The 15,622-nt window shown below is 44.9% G+C and overlaps 1 protein-coding gene across 2 annotated transcripts; it reads left to right on the top strand.

The window, feature by feature from the left end:
- The first annotated feature begins 2,339 nt into the window (after nt 1-2,339).
- LOC306768480 (ubiquitin-conjugating enzyme E2 L3-like) lies at nt 2,340-14,443 on the top strand. 2 transcript variants are annotated; one of them, XM_079256857.1, is made up of 5 exons: nt 2,374-2,424; nt 4,607-4,745; nt 11,106-11,201; nt 13,437-13,623; nt 13,715-14,443. In XM_079256857.1, exons 2-5 carry the CDS (start codon nt 4,629-4,631, stop codon nt 13,867-13,869), a joined length of 555 nt encoding a protein of 184 aa, XP_079112983.1. In that variant the 5' UTR covers nt 2,374-2,424; nt 4,607-4,628; the 3' UTR covers nt 13,870-14,443. The 2 variants fall into 2 exon arrangements, with proteins under 2 accessions (XP_079112984.1, XP_079112983.1); XM_079256858.1 differs by lacking the exon at nt 4,607-4,745 and having other exon boundaries at nt 2,340-2,424.
- The last annotated feature ends 1,179 nt before the right edge of the window (nt 14,444-15,622 follow it).

Raw genomic sequence — 15,622 nt, 5'->3', positions numbered from 1 at the left:
AGCAAAACTAATTCGTAACCAGCAAAAATCCTTATTAGCCACAAAACTCATTTTTAACCAGCAAAACCTATTTTTTTTACCAGCAAAACTCCTTAATTACCAACAAAAACTCCTTAATTACCAACAAAAACTCCTTATAAACCAGCAAAAAAATAAATATTAAGCAGCAAAAACTCTTATTAACCAACAAAACTAATCAGTAACTAGCAAAAAACTCATTACTTACCAGCAAAACTATTTATTAACCAGCAGAAAATTAATTATTAACCAGCAAAACTCTTTCATTACAAACAAAAACTCCTAAAGCAGCAAAAACTCTTATTAACCAGCAAAACTCCCTATTAAGCAGCAAAAACTCTCATTAATCAACAAAAACTCTTTATGAACCTGCAAAAGCCCCATTTTTGTACTTATTCAGGACAAACAGCTCAGCTTTCAGCGTGGAGGTTCCTCTGACAGCATATATATATATATATATATATATATATATATATATATATATATATATATATATATATAAATAAAATGATGTCAAATAAACTTTCATGTCATTTATTATTATGACAAAACTATTCATGTTGATGATGATTTTATGAATAATGTATTAAATCAGACTAAAAATTACCACAAAAAGTTGAAAAAGACACTGAAGAAAAACAAAACAAAACAAAACACAGTACAAAATACATGTTCACCAATATGGATGAATAAATCTTAAACAAGCATAACAGTTGTAGTAAAGCACAACACAAAGAACAAACCATTTGAAACAACTTCACTGAGATATCATTAAGACCAAAAGCAGAACAACACACACACATCCAAAAGAAGGACAACCAGTGCTGATTGCCTCGACAGAGATGGTTGACATCAGGCCTCCTGACAGCTTCTGCAACATAAATCCCATAAAATCTCCAAGTATGTGAGAAAATAACATCACTGTGTTGCCATGGACATAAATAACTGAACAGATTGAGCAGTAACTCTAAAGATTTGGATCATGATCAGCAGATATGTGTGTTCTTTTTGTAGTGACCTCTTATACTATCATTACTGACCAAAGTTGGGTGTTAATGAGGTAGACACACATTTCACTGGTTTGTGACATTCACCATATTGTAGCACCTAACAGCCATCAGAGGGCGACAGTGCTTTGCTTTCATAAATAAGCGTTTCATATATTTCCATAAAGCAGCTGCTCCCTGTCCAACCAGTCCCAACTAAACCATCATGTATCTGTATGAGCTTACAAAGAAACAATAAACATTCATAAAAAGCTTCGCATTTATTCTCCCAGTGTTTATGTTTCTGTTCAGAATGACTGACACGACCAAATTTCCCCAGATTTAAATCTTTTTCTTTTTATATACAAGAAATCTTTCATTTTACTTCATAATTGTAAAATAAAAGAAACAATAAATAAATAAATTAAATAAATAAAAATAGACAGTTTTATCACTTCCTCTGATTAACTGAAATTTCCTTAATTAGTTTTCAGACCAAAATGACGGGTTTACTGTCTATTAAAGACAGTAGTTGCAGTAAGGCACCATCTGCTCAAATTTGTCAAAGCTGCTGGAATGAAGAAACTTTAAAGACAGATGAGTATTTGAAGAATCTAAATGATTGAAGTCTGTGGAGGTTTTCTAAGAAATAAAAACAAAATATTTTCTTGCAAATGAAAAACTCAACAATATATCGAAAAATTATTTCTAAAAACATAATAAAACTGAAATATATTGAATATAGTTGTTTTGTGACATGTTTTGTGAAATTGCATGACTTAAAACAATTATAGTTGTTTCTTCTACATTTATTCCACACTTTTGTTTTCAATGTTTTGTATAGTTTAACTTTTAAAAATTAAAGTTGCTTTTCCAATCTTTCTTTTTTTCTTTCTTTTTTTTGTCTTGTCCAGCATTTAAGCAGGCAAAATGGATTTTCTGGATGCTGTGTTCTGCTGGGTAAATTTACTTTGCCAAGGGGAGCATCATAGATATAATGCTCCCCTTGATATTCTGGATTTTTGTTTTATTTTTCTATTTATTTCGCATAATTGTTTGTATTACAAACTTTGTACTGCTGGACCGGACCGGAGAGGACAGAAGAGTGACAGAAAGAGAATCTAAAAGAAGAGAAAACAGAAATACACCTCATAGAGAGAAAAAGAAAGAGAGAAAGAAAAAAAAACTCATCTTTTTTTTTAAATTTCTCTTTCTGTTTTGTAAACCTCCTGTGGATGTAATGCGCCTCACGGCCACCTTACTCCGGGCCTATAGGGGGCGCTACTGCGCCAGGACTCCGCCTTCCAGTCGCTTTAATACAGAAGTCGAGAAAAGCCAAGAAGAGAAGCGTCTCGGACAGAAAGAGGAAGAAGAAGAAGAAATCTGCAGCACAATGACTTCGACCAGGAGACTGGGAAAGGTAAGAACATTCACTTTTCTGGGTTTTAACTCACCCACAGACTTTAAACTATTAGTTTAGACTTTAGTTTGTCGCTACAAAGCGCCCAGGAAGAGAAAACAAAGTGTTTGTTTAGATGTCGGAGAAAATGAACGGAGAATGACGTCCGATAGGGAGGTGGTGGGGCTGGGGGTCGGTGGGCCGGGATCCGGCTCCTCCACACGGCTGTCAGGCAGCATGTGGAGGTCTGGAGGCTGAGCTGGGGGACGGGACGGAGATCCTGGGATCCAGGTCAGGACGAACAGCTGGGCAGAAAACATGGAGACCGTGGGGCTGGGGCGTGACGTCACGCCTCAGCTGAGACACACACATTGACGTCAGCAATCAATATCTGATCCGATCCATTAATCAAAACAGCGGAAAGTCACATTTAAGAAACATAGAAAGATAGATATATCTGATTTGTTCTGAAGAAATGATGACATGGAAGCCAGTTTTTCCTCAGGACCCCCCAGGACCCCTCAGGACCCCCTGAACCCATTCACACCCCCTCAGTCAGATTATTTAACTTCCTCATCAAGCTCTCTGCATCATGTTAGAGAGCTCTTTACTTCAGTCAGGTCTGTTTCAGAAGGTTTTTCCTATAAAACATGCAGGGCGGCTGGGGGGGGCGGTCCAGAGGAACTAGGGATGTGTCGATATGCTTTTTCCGATTTTTTTTTGGAGTGCCGATTCGATTTAAATTGCGATTCTCAAAATTCTTTGATATTGCTGATTTTTGTAGATTAAAAACAAAATAAATGAATAAAACTTTTTCATTTTTCTTTATTTAAATGAAGAGAAAACAACCCAGTATCCAGATCATCATTCTGATGCTATAATGGCCAAGAAGACCAGTAAATTTTATAATGGATTATCTATTTTTTTAAAAATCTTTTTTTTTTTAACAAAAAAATCAATTTTAAAATTGTGAAGCAAAAAAAATCCTGATTTTTTTTTATTTTTTATTTTTCAATTCAATTTCATGAAGGTGAAATGTGACACAGTCTGTTGTTAAAAACAATAACAGGAATGTGGTCCACAAAGGAATGATGTGAAACTGTGATAACTCGTTAGTAAAAACTGGACTACTTATTTAAAAGGAAGGGAAGAATAGAAAAAAAAACCTCCTTGAAATAAATTTATACTTTGTTTACTAAAAACATGTTTTTTATAACTTGGTGTTTTGTAATAAAAATCTAAGTTTACATCAGTAAGACGTATTGAGTTACTGCCTTCATTAAACCTTCCAGCTTGGTGTTTTTACTTTGGGTTGGCGTTGCCCTCCCACATGAGGCCGCTTAAACTGTTCCAGCTTTAAATCAGCTCGCTGGTCAGTCTTACTGGTCCCAGTTACTCTGCTGGTTTCCAGCTTCAGTTCCAACAGCGACTGGTTTGATTAGAAGAAATAAAAATCAGGTTTGAAGGCTAGCGGTGGCTTAGACTTGCCTAATTTCCAAAATTACTTTATAAGCAACAGACTACAATACATCTCTAAATGGCTTAAACCTAGCTATCTAGATGAACCATGGCTTAATATAGAAGAAGCTATGTGTGAGGATATGGCAATTTCAGACCTGCCATTTATCAGCACAGCTGTCAAACGCCAAAAATGCTTTAAAAGCATTAATATCAGCTCCTCACAAATGGCCTGGTGGGAATTTCTTAAACTAACCAAGTCCTTGCTTATTCCATGCAAACTTACACCTATTTGAAACAATCCCGACATCCAGCAAAACCGGAAAATGATAAACTTCCCTCAGTGGAAGAATAAAGGAATAAAACAGTTAGAACATTTAATAGAAAATGGGAACTTTCTCCCTTTTGATATAATTACTTCACGATATGAAACCAGCAGCACAAAATTCTTAGAATACCACCAACTTAAATCTATTATAGGTAAGAAATACACCCCTGATCAATTAAACTTGCAGCTACCTATCAGGGCTGCAGAATTCTTAAATCTCAATGCCCCAAAACTGTTATCCAAAATATATAGATTACTATCAAAGCTAGACGATTCCATATGTCTCCCAACTTCTAAATGGGAAGCAGACTTATCCAGTAACTTTGACCAAAATGAATGGTCACAAATCTGGTCAAATACATTTACAATGACTAAGAATTCAAACATGCAACTAATACAATTTAAAATTCTGCATAGAACTCATTATACAGGACACAGGATGTTCAGGATGGGTCTGTCACAATCAAACATCTGTCCACACTGCAATGGCAACACGACTGACAGCTACTACCATGCTTTGTGGTCTTGCCCACCTGTCCAGGAATTCTGGTTTCAGGTATGTAAAGATCTGTCAAATTGCTTCAAATGTAACATCCCTACAAATCCCAAACTGGGCCTACTGGGTCACTTTGGTGAAATTAACATAGAATTTAATTCTGCAAACTTAATCCTCACCAGTTTATGTATCGCAAAGAAAACTATCCTTCTAAACTGGAAAAGCAAACAAAGTCTGTGTATCCAGCAGTTCAGAAATCTCTTATTAGATCACATCAGTGTCGAGATGATGTCTGCCTCCTCAAGGGATCAGTCGGCTGAACTTTATTCCCTCTGGTCCCCTGTGATCAGCTCCATCACTTAGTATGGGGGGAGAATGTGACCTTATTGCGCTCGGGGTTGGTGGCCGGTTGGGGGTCTCTGGAGGCTGTGGGTCTGTGGTGGGCTCCTGGGGGGGGGGGATCTTGACGGCTCCACTGCTGGGGTGGCTAGGTTTCTAGCCCTACTGTGGACCTGGATGGCCCGGGGCTGGAGTTGCCACGCGGCGGGGCGAGGTCGCTGGCGGGTGATGGGTTGGCGGGCTTGACTCCGTAACGGGCGCCTGTGCCGCCGTGGGGTGGGCTGGGCGGGGTCCCGGGCTCCGGTGCCCGGGGTTGTCCCCTGTCTCTTGGGGGTGGGGGGTCGGCTTGTGCCGGGGGGGCTGGGCTGACCTGGACCTGCCGCTGCGGCAGCGGGCAGGTACGTGCTCTGGTGCCTGGTTGCGACCCTGGGACTTGTTGAGTGGGGGGTGTTTGATAGTGTGGATGGGATGTGTGTGTGTGGAGGGGTGTGTGTTGAGGACTGGTGGCGGTACATAGGTGTGTGGATGTGTGTGGGTAGGGAAGTGTGATGATGCGTGTGCGGGGGGGGGGGGGGGGGGGGGGGCGATGGTGCATGTATACGGGTGTGTGTGTGTGGGGGGGGCGTGTTGTCTGTGTGTGTGTGTGTTTGTTGGGGGGGGCGGGTAGTGCTGTGGCGAAGCATGAATGCGTGTGTGTGTGGGGGGGGCGATGGGGCAGGGGTGTATGTATGGGGGAGTGGGTGGAGCATGTGTGTGGTAGGTTGGTGGATAAGTGTAGATGTGATGGATGGGGGTGGGGGAGATTTGGATGTGACGTGGGGGTCAGGAGGATGTTTTGAGGGTGGGCTGAATGTGTGGCTGGGTGGACCTGTATGTGTTGGGAAGTGTGTGTGTGTGTGTGTGTGTGTGTGTGTGTGTGTGCGCTGAGACAGTGGCAGATGTGCGTGAAAGTGCCGATGTGTGGACAAGGGGGGGCTTCATGTCCCCAGGTGGGGGTGTCCTCTGTGAGTGAGGGGGCGGTGGACAATCGGTCTGAGGTTCCCCTTCTGCCGCCCCTCCTCTTCTTTGTCCTCATGCCCCCCTTCTGCATGTGGTGAGTTGGTCCCCTCTTGGGTCGGTGATGACTCTCTGGTTAGAGTCGCCGAAGGCTCTGGTTACGGGGATGGCTGTCCCCGGCTTGTCCTGGTCCTTGGGGGGCCCTGGGAGTGGGGGGCATGCCTAGTGCCGCGGGCGGCTCACCTTCTGGAGGAAAGCTCACTTTCCTCCAGACTTAAATCCCTCAACCCCTCTTCCTCCCCGCTCCCCATCACACACAGGCAGGGTATTGGGAGGTGTGCACGTGGCGCTGGGTGGTGAGAAAAGCCATCAAGGTGGTCTTGATCGCTGCACCCAGCCTCGGCTCACCTCCCAGTTTTAATTACACTTAGACATCAAAACACCAAAACACTGACAACTCACATGATTAGGGGGAAGGGCGTGCGATCTATGGTGGGCGGGGCTGCTTAGGTGGTCCCTCTCCCAACACCGCGTGGCACTTCCCTCAATTTTAATTGCAACTAATACATACTTCACAATCAGTCATAAGCGGGGGGGAGGCAGGGGCGATAGGGTCCTCTCATACCCCTATTCTCGGGGCTTTACTGGGGGAGGGTACTGGTGGGGGAAGAGTGCCATCCATTAGACCTGAGTCTGGGCTGGCCTGGCTGTAGGAGGGTTGTCGCCGGCCCTGGGGGGGGGCTGCTGGGTCAGCTGCATCTGTGGAGTGGTGGGGGTGGGGCGCTGGGAGTGGTGGGCGGTAATTATGGGGGCCCTGTCCTCTGCCCCCTCTGGGGCATCTCACATGGGACATGGAGGGGTGAGGTGAGGATGTGTGGGAGCGGGTGTATGGGGTTACAGATGGATGGTGGGGGGGGGGGGATAGGGATGTGTGCGGATGAGTAGATGTGTGTGTGTGTATGGAGGGGTATGTTGATGGGTGGGTTGTATGTAATGGGGTGTGCCTGTGTTGGAGGAGTGAGGGTGTGTGTGTGTGTGGGGGGGGGGGGGGTGTATATGCGGAATGGGATGTGTGAGTGAGGGTGAAGTTTGGAGCGGGGGGCCGTGGGTGGTGGAGGGGTGGAGGGGTGTTTGGTGGGGCATGTGTGGTTGGGTAGAAGTAGAGGGATGGGGTGGCGGGGTGTGAGCGTGTGTGGGGGCGGGGTCGGTTGGGGTCTGTGTGACTTGGTATGGGTGAGTGAGTAGAGGTGGGGTGGGGTTGTGTATGTGATGGGAGATGTGTGTGGATTGCGGAGGGGTGTGTGGATGGGGGTTGAGAGGGGAGTGCGTGATGGGGGAGGGAGGGTGTGCATGTATATGTGTGTGCGGTTTGGTGGTGGGGGGGTGGTGTCCTGTACCCGGGGAGCGCAGCTGGTGCACTGGGGTGCGACCTGGCTGCCGCTCGGTGGCGGTCTGGGGATCCTGATCCTCTGTCGGTGTGGGCTGTACCCTCTGCCTGCGGGGGCGGGGGGCTGCTCTCGGGCTCTTGGGGCCCTGGGGCCCGCGCTCTGTCTGCCCTGGGGGGCCGGTGCCCGGCGGGATCGGCCCTTGCCGGCCTGGGCCTGCTGGGGCCTGTTCCCCCTGACTGCGGGGGACTCTGGTTGGGGACCTCCTTCGACACCTCCTGGGCGGATGCATGGCTGGCTCTGGAGTGGGGTGGTTGGGGTCTGTGCCTGGGGGTGACTGTCGGTTACCCGGGTCTCTGGGTTCTCCTGGCCTTCCTCTAGCTGTGGGCGAGCGGGGTCACATTGGCATGATCACTCTTCTCTGAACACGTTCCACTCTGAATGTTCTGCATGAATGTTCTGCATGTGTCACAGTCACTGAGTCATCCAGCAAGTTTATTCATTAACAGCAGGTAGCTCTCTTTCTGTCTTTTTGATTTAACTTGCTAGTTTCTGGTCCTCCTGATTGTCAATGGTTTTGTTCTCCACAGGGACCATGAATCTAGAGTTGGCCTGTGTGGGTGTATATATATTTATGTGTGTGGTGGGTATGTGTGTATACATATGTATGTATGTATATGTCTGTATGTATGTGCATGGATATGTATGTGTATATGTATGTATGTATATGTATATATGTGTGTATATATATATATGTATGTGTGTATGTATATATGTATATATATACTGTATATGCGAGTGTATATACATATATATGTAGGTGGGTATGTATGTGCATATACGTGTATGCATTGATCTCTTTCTTTTGTTTTTTATGTTCTCTTTTCTGTTCTTTCTGCCCCTTTCCTGTCCTTTCCGGTCCGGTCCAGCAGCATAAACTCTGTAATACAAGCTATTATCCAAAGCAAATAGAAAAATAAAATAAGAATCAAGAAATACAAGGGGATCATTACATCTATAAAAGTTCCCCTTGGCAAAATAAATTTGCTCAGCAGAACACAGCATCCAGAACATCAGTCTGCTTGCTTAAATGCTGGACAAGACAAAAAAAAAAAACAAAAAAAAAACCAACAAAAAAACTGTTCCAGCTTTAAATCAGCTTGCTGGTCAGTATTACTGGTCCCTGTTACTCTGCTGGTTTCCAGCTTCAGTTCCAACAGCGACTGGTTTGATTAGAAGAAATAAAAATGAAGGCTGCTTTCACTTTCAGCACATTTGGTTTCGATTTACTGAGTGAGACGCAGCAGAAGGAATTCCCCCAGGTTTCCAGCCGGAGCCTCGCCGTCGCAGAATTACCCCAACAGTCCGCGTCCACGCCGTGGACGGTGTCGGAGCCGCTCCAGGATAAACCACTGGAACTGTTCCAGACTTTTATTGCTTTCTTGTCAGGATGAGCAACTCCAATCCACAAGGGCTGCAAGTTTTAGGTGTTTCCCTGCTCCAACGCACCTGATTCACACTAAAACGCTCTCCTCAACAGTTCTGCTTCAACATGTTGACCCTTTAATCTGATTCAGGTGCCTGGAGGACTGACTTTGCCCGTCCTGTAGCACGCCACATGCAGTCATTCACTGTGGAAATGATTAACTGCAGCCATAAATATGTTTAAGCACACAGAGCTGGAGTCATGTGGCTAAAAACACAGGAGAAAACAAGTCTGTGATGTTATAATATCACTGCTTTCATGTCAGGTGTCGCGCAGAAGTTTCATCGGACAGCCCTTCGCTTTGATTACAATAAGCTTCTATGTGACAAGACTGATCACCAAGATCTTTTATTGATCATGGAAGAGTCTGATCACTCTAAAGTCTTCTTCAGCTCATCCCAACGGGGTTCAGGTCTGGACTCGGTGGGAACCAGTCCACATGTGAAAATGATGTCCCGTTCCCTGAACCCTTAAGAGTCTGAGCCTGAAATAAGACCCTGACATCAGGGAACATGGAACAACCGGCTCATTTACGTATTCAGGTATCAGCTGACCTAATTTGTTGGACACATAATGTTGCTAGACCTGGACCTAGACCTGGACCTGAACACCCAGATCCCAGACCACCTCCACAGCCTTGTACAGGAGACATCCTCTCTTCCCATCCTGATGCTCCGTCCCTCTGGAACAGGGTCCATCTGGACTCATCAGACCACATGACCGTCTTCCAGCTCCAGAGTCCGGTCTTTCTGCTGGTTCTCCTCACTGACCAGTGGTTTTCTTCTGGCTCCACAGCCGTTCAGTCCCTTGACCTCCTTCACCTTGTTCTTGTGGAAACGTTCTAAAGCTTGTTCCATCCTCCACGAGAAGCCGGAACTTTTTTTTTTTTTGTTCTCGAGCCTCCGAGAAGAAAATGACGTCATTTTCTTCTTGCAGATGCGTTTGAAGACAGTTCTTGATCATAGACTGTATATAAGAGATTGGCGGAGCCTCCGTGACGTCACCTGTAGGTTTCTGAAGAGCTGAATTGAAGCTCGGTGGGCGGTTCCTACCATCACCATCTTGGCAGGGGCATGCGTGTCGTCTCTCCTGGAAAATACAAATATGGGCAAAGAGGTGGAGCTGAGAGGGGGGCTGTGAGCGTCATGGTGGACGATTGACGTCGAGCGAACTCCAAACTGCCTGTAGCTAAAAGCTAACCAAGCTAACAGGAGCTAACCAGCTAACGGAGGTAAGCGGGTTAAAGCTAAGTCACGTTGTTAACAGGCTAAAAACCACGGTTGTTTTACGTTCTTCTGACATGAAGCGGGAGATCGGGTACCTGTCAATCAAAAGGACACGCCCCTTAATATGCCGAAACTTCAAGATTAAATTCCTTTTAAACGGGCGAGTTAGAAAAAAGTTCACTCCCCCCACAGTTGTCATGAAGATAAACCTGACCTATTAAACCTAAAATGGATTTTTGTACCAGGCTGTAAACATGTTTATTTCTGCTGTGAAGTTGGTCTTTTTAACATGGGAGTCTATGGGGATTTGCTCTGTTTTGCAGCCCCTAGTGGATGAAGGAGGAACTGCAGTTTTATGCACTTTCACATAGGCTTCACTTTTAACCGCCGGAGGTTGCCGCTTGTTCTCGACACATCGGGCTGCAGAACTTTTTTCTTGCGGGGCTGCGAGAAGTATCGTGTGATTGGTCGGACATATGAGGTGGGCGTGGTTAACACGGAGAAAGCATGAAGCGGAGTTGCTGCTTCCGTGTTTTTGCTGTTGCAGGTAAAACAGATTGTTTTTTTAAGACAGCTGATCGAGGTGGTGAGAAAGTACTAACATGTTTTCCATGACTGCATGATGTGTGTTTCCACATGGCTAAGCAGTGAGAAGCTGCATCAGTTGGGGTTAAATAACTTGCTGCAGCTGAAGGATGATCACCGTGCAGTGATTGTCCAACAGGAGGGTCCCCATCCATGTGCGTAGTTAAATCCAGGAGACTCTGTTTTTGGCAGGACGGTGTGTTATTAATGTTAAACTAATGTTCATGTTCTGCAGCATTCATGTGAAATCTACAGAAAAAGCAGCTTGTTACATCAGATTGTTTTCCTGACTGGACTCCTGTTACTGACCATGGCTCGTCGACGTCTCCTGCTGCTCTCTTCCGTCTCATTTCGGTCGTATAACAGCAGATTTACACGACTTCTCTGATGTTCTGTTCTGCAGGAGCTCGATGACATTCGCAAATCTGGAATTAAGCAGTTCCGCAACATTCAAGTGGATGAGTCGAATATTTTGAGCTGGCAAGGACTCATTGTTCCTGTGAGTATGATGCTCATGTTTCTTCTTCTGTTTGTAGTTGAAACCTGTCTACCTTCTCTGACGGCTCGTATATCTGCACACAGCAGATCCCACGTAACGCTGTAAACCTGCTGTGTGCAAACCTGGGAGTGACACCAGCATCACCTGCAGAGCTAAAGGCTCCTTATCTGACAGGCAAAACAAACAACTGCTGCAAAAGCTTTCGCTGACTGGCGCTAGCTGCAACGCAACACATGGCAAATAAACACACCTGTTAATGTCACTTTGGCCTTTTTTAGTCGCGTTTACAAAGCAGGAAGTTTGTCAGAGGGCTGATAGGAAGTCTGAAGCTGGTGCAACATTCCTGCTTACAAGGAACTTTACTGCAAACAACCTGGGTTTCAGTTGGAGGTATTTAATGGAAGGGAACCGTTTAAACTGGAAAAGGAAAAAAATAAAGTCAAATGACAAAAGAGCACCTCGATTATGGCTAAAATTATAATCATGATTATTTTGGCTGAAATTGAGATCTTGATTATTTAACACGATTATCCTTTTATCTTTAACAACATTCATTCATTCATTCATTTTCTGAACCACTTAATCCAATTCCGGGTCGCGGGGAAGCTGGAGCCTATCCCAGCTGGCTTTGGGCGACAAAGAAATTTGTATTTATTTTTTACAACATTTGCTAAATATACTAAATTATACAAACTATTTTACGTTGGCCTGGATGTATGTTTTATACCAAACAACCGCTGTCAAGCTGCAGCGCGTTTCTCTCATTCACCTGTTAAAAGACGGCTGATCTGAACCAGCTGGTTAACGTGTTGCTATGGTAACGCCCCGTAACGGAGGGGTATTACAGTGTTTAACTGGCCGAACTATGTATAGGAAAATAATGCAGCCAGTTGTCACTGACAATGGTATAAACTATGTTTAGGTGAACTTCCACAACCTACTGCAGTTATTCTACATGGACCTGCAGCCGGAGCCGACTGAGACTGGCCGCCTGGGAGTGCTTTAGGACGGGAGAGGCTCCCGCTGCTCCTTCCTTACAGTAACTGCAGAACAATATGTGCCTTCAAGTCAGTCGCCAAAACACCAGAAAACCCTCTAATAACTCCAGTAAAAGCTGCTAGATTTGTCGCTTTTAACAAAAAAAGTCTCCAGATTTAGTGAGAAAGTCTCCAAGTTGGCAACAGTGTCTGAATGAAAGCACAGCGGCTGTGGGAGGAGTTTACAGCACAGCCCTGCAATGCCAGAGACGCTCGATTAGCAGCTGAAAACAGCAGGAGAGGAAACTGCAGAGAGAAAAATAATCACACCCTTTTATTTTTATCATCGTTGAAAACCCAGATCGTAAAATCTGATTAATCGCCCAGCACTAGTTTGCAGTGAATTCTGGCAGGTTGAGGAACGGGGGGAGGTCATCAGTGTTGGTGGGGTTGGTGGTCATTATCCCACCCCTGGCCTCTCCTATAACCTTTTCTGTGACAAACAGAAAGTTGGCTTGTTCCTTCCTGTTAAAAGGGAGTTTTTCCTTCCCACTGTCGCCGTGTGCTTGCTCAGGATGGGAGATTGAGTTGGACTCAACTCAATCTCCTGGTTTCCTTATATAGACTATTAGGAATTGGTTTTCATGATGTTTTTTATCCTGTCTGTAAAGCGTCTTGAGATGGCATTGCCGTGATTCAACGCTATATAAATAAAGTTGAATTGAATTCTGGAAGCAAAAGAAGTTCTGCTGTTCTATTCTGCAAAACGACTGACATGTGAGAGCGACACGGACAGCAGGGACATCAGAGACTGGTGCTGCTCAGACTGGTGCAGGTCCAGTTGGACGCAGGTGTTGCCAGGCAGGAGAAAGGAGAGTTATTTTGTTCCCTCTGCAACGGTTCCTTTGGTAAAGTACGGGATTTATCCCACTAACCCTAACGTCCAACTCAACCTGACGAACAGAAGAGCTGAACCAAGTGTGGAAAAGTCCACTTTAGATGCGGATCAGAACCAGGACTTAACCTGCAGGTTTGTGGAAAGGTGGTCTGAGCTCTGAAAATCTGCGTTTATTGAGGCTGAAAGAGCTTTTAATGTGCGTGAAGAGGAGCTGGCTTACTTCCAGCTCGCCGTGCGGCCGTCTCTGACTGCCCAAACAAGCTCCGAGCCAGTTTGTTTCCTTCTATCTGCTGAAATCCTTCAAACTGCCTGAAAACTCATCCTTCACCTGTAAATCACAACTGTCCTGTTTCCTTTAAGGACTGTCCTCCATACGACAAAGGAGCCTTTCGGATCGAGATCATCTTCCCTGCAGAGTACCCCTTCAAGCCCCCCAAGATCACCTTCAAGACAAAGATCTACCATCCTAACATCGATGAGAAGGGGCAGGTGTGCCTGCCCATCATCAGCGTGGAGAACTGGAAACCAGCCACGAAGACCTGCCAGGGTGAGCGGAGAGGGGGGGGGGGGGGGTCCATGATGTTTCCGTGTCTTCTTATATTAATGACGAGTGGCTTTTTGTGGCTTCTATCCTGCAGTGATCCATTGCCTCGTCACGCTGGTGAACACCCCCCAGCCCGAGCACCCGCTGAGGGCAGACCTGGCCGAGGAGTACACTAAAGACCGAGCGAAGTTCATGAAGAACGCCGAGGAGTTCACAAAGAAACACAGCGAAAAGCGACCAGTGGACTGACGCCGGCGTTGGCTTCTTCTGGCTGAAGAACCCGCCTGACTCTCTGCTCCTCTCCTGCGTCTCACAGAGATGTCCTGTTCTCGTGTACCTGCGTTGTTTAGCACTCTCCAAGCAATCATTAGAGGCTCGTGTTTCTGTTTCACTTCGCCAAAAGAAAGAAAAGAAATCCGGACTTTTGGGTGAGTCGGCAGTCTCTGGCCTCTAGGTGTCACCTTTTAGTTGTTTTTGACTTCTTTCTACTGATTTCTTTTTAGGAAAAATAAAATTCCCAGAGGTGGCATCCTGGCGAGTCTGTTCTGCTTACTTAAATGTTGAATGTTATTTCAGATAAAATGAGCTTTTGCAGACCTGTTTACAGATTTTAAGCTTTCTTAACAGCATGTGATGCTGTTGTTTCTTTTCCACCATGCTCTCTGTGAAACTTCCTGAAGTACACTTTTAAGTTTGTTACTGAGGAATCCACATGTAAACACAAATTATTGAAATAGCAGCAAATTTCAAGTGTCATTTTTTTTTTCTTTTTGTATTGAGGAAAATTTTTCTTTTAAGAGTTTAAATAAAATCCTTCCACCTCTGTTGGTCTGCTCAGAGTTCGTACGGTCAGAACAGCAGCTTTACTTTCACCATCAGCTGCGAAATTATCCGAATATTCTCCAGCTACCTATAGGACGGGCGATACGACGATATATATCCTCTGGACCACTGTTTCTCAAATGGGGGTACATTTACACCTAGGGGTACTTCAAGGCATTCCAGGGGGTACGTGAGTTTTTGAAAATATTTTTTTTTTCCTTCAAAACATCCTTAAATTAAATATATAAATATTTGGTATATATTTCAGTAAATGTAAGTGTACATTCAGGAACTTAATTCATGTTCAGATTTACACCGTTTTATTCCTCCCAAAATTCCCATTCCGACGTGAATTAAACCCCACCCATTACGGGCCAAATCACATCTGTCAGTCACGGTTGCCTTGACAACGCAAGCAATGGAGTCCTGGTCGAAGCGTAATAGAGATGGGCAAAACCATTGCCGTTGTTTGGCACGGTTAAAGTTTAATAAACCAAACCCAAATGACATGTTTTTACTTAACGAAAACTACTTTGCAGTGGTTAGATGGTACTTGGCTGAAAAGATATTTCAAGGGGGTACTGTGTTGCCAAAAGATTGAGAACCGCTGCTCTGGACGTTAGAAGATGTCCATCGTTTCATATGAAGCTCAGTCGTTTACGCCACAATAAGCTGCTTTACTGCAGTATTTACGGCTTGAACGCTGCAATCTATAAACAAACAAGAAGGAAGACGGTAGCGGTCGTGTCTCAGAGGATAATTCACTAAAAGATGAGCAGCCAACCCAAACCGATGAGCTTGTTCCTTAAAGAGGGAAATTTCTGTCTGGAGAAATTTCTGGAGAATAGCTCACCGTCCCAACAACGGACTCCGACACAACTAACTCATTTTATCACCTGCGCAGGAATCAGGATAAAGAATACAGAATAAAGAATAGAGTCAACGAGTAGTGGAGGCGAAAGCTCAGAATAAACTCCAGAACCAAACGCTGCAGCAGGTATTTTACCTGTGGAACGCCATACGGCCATAGTTCCCCCAGATGGAAGGAGATCACTGCTGCTGTTGCCTAGCAACATCTAACACATAACTGATGACTGACAACCTTACACAGTCTTATATCGTTATGGAATATGAGATTTTGGTCATATCGCCCAGCCTAAAGTAAAGGTTTCACTGACTG

Source organism: Telmatherina bonti (assembly GCF_933228915.1).
Source record: "Telmatherina bonti genome assembly, chromosome: 17".
Taxonomy (NCBI): domain Eukaryota; kingdom Metazoa; phylum Chordata; class Actinopteri; order Atheriniformes; family Telmatherinidae; genus Telmatherina; species Telmatherina bonti.
This window is presented reverse-complemented; position numbering and strand designations above follow the sequence as displayed.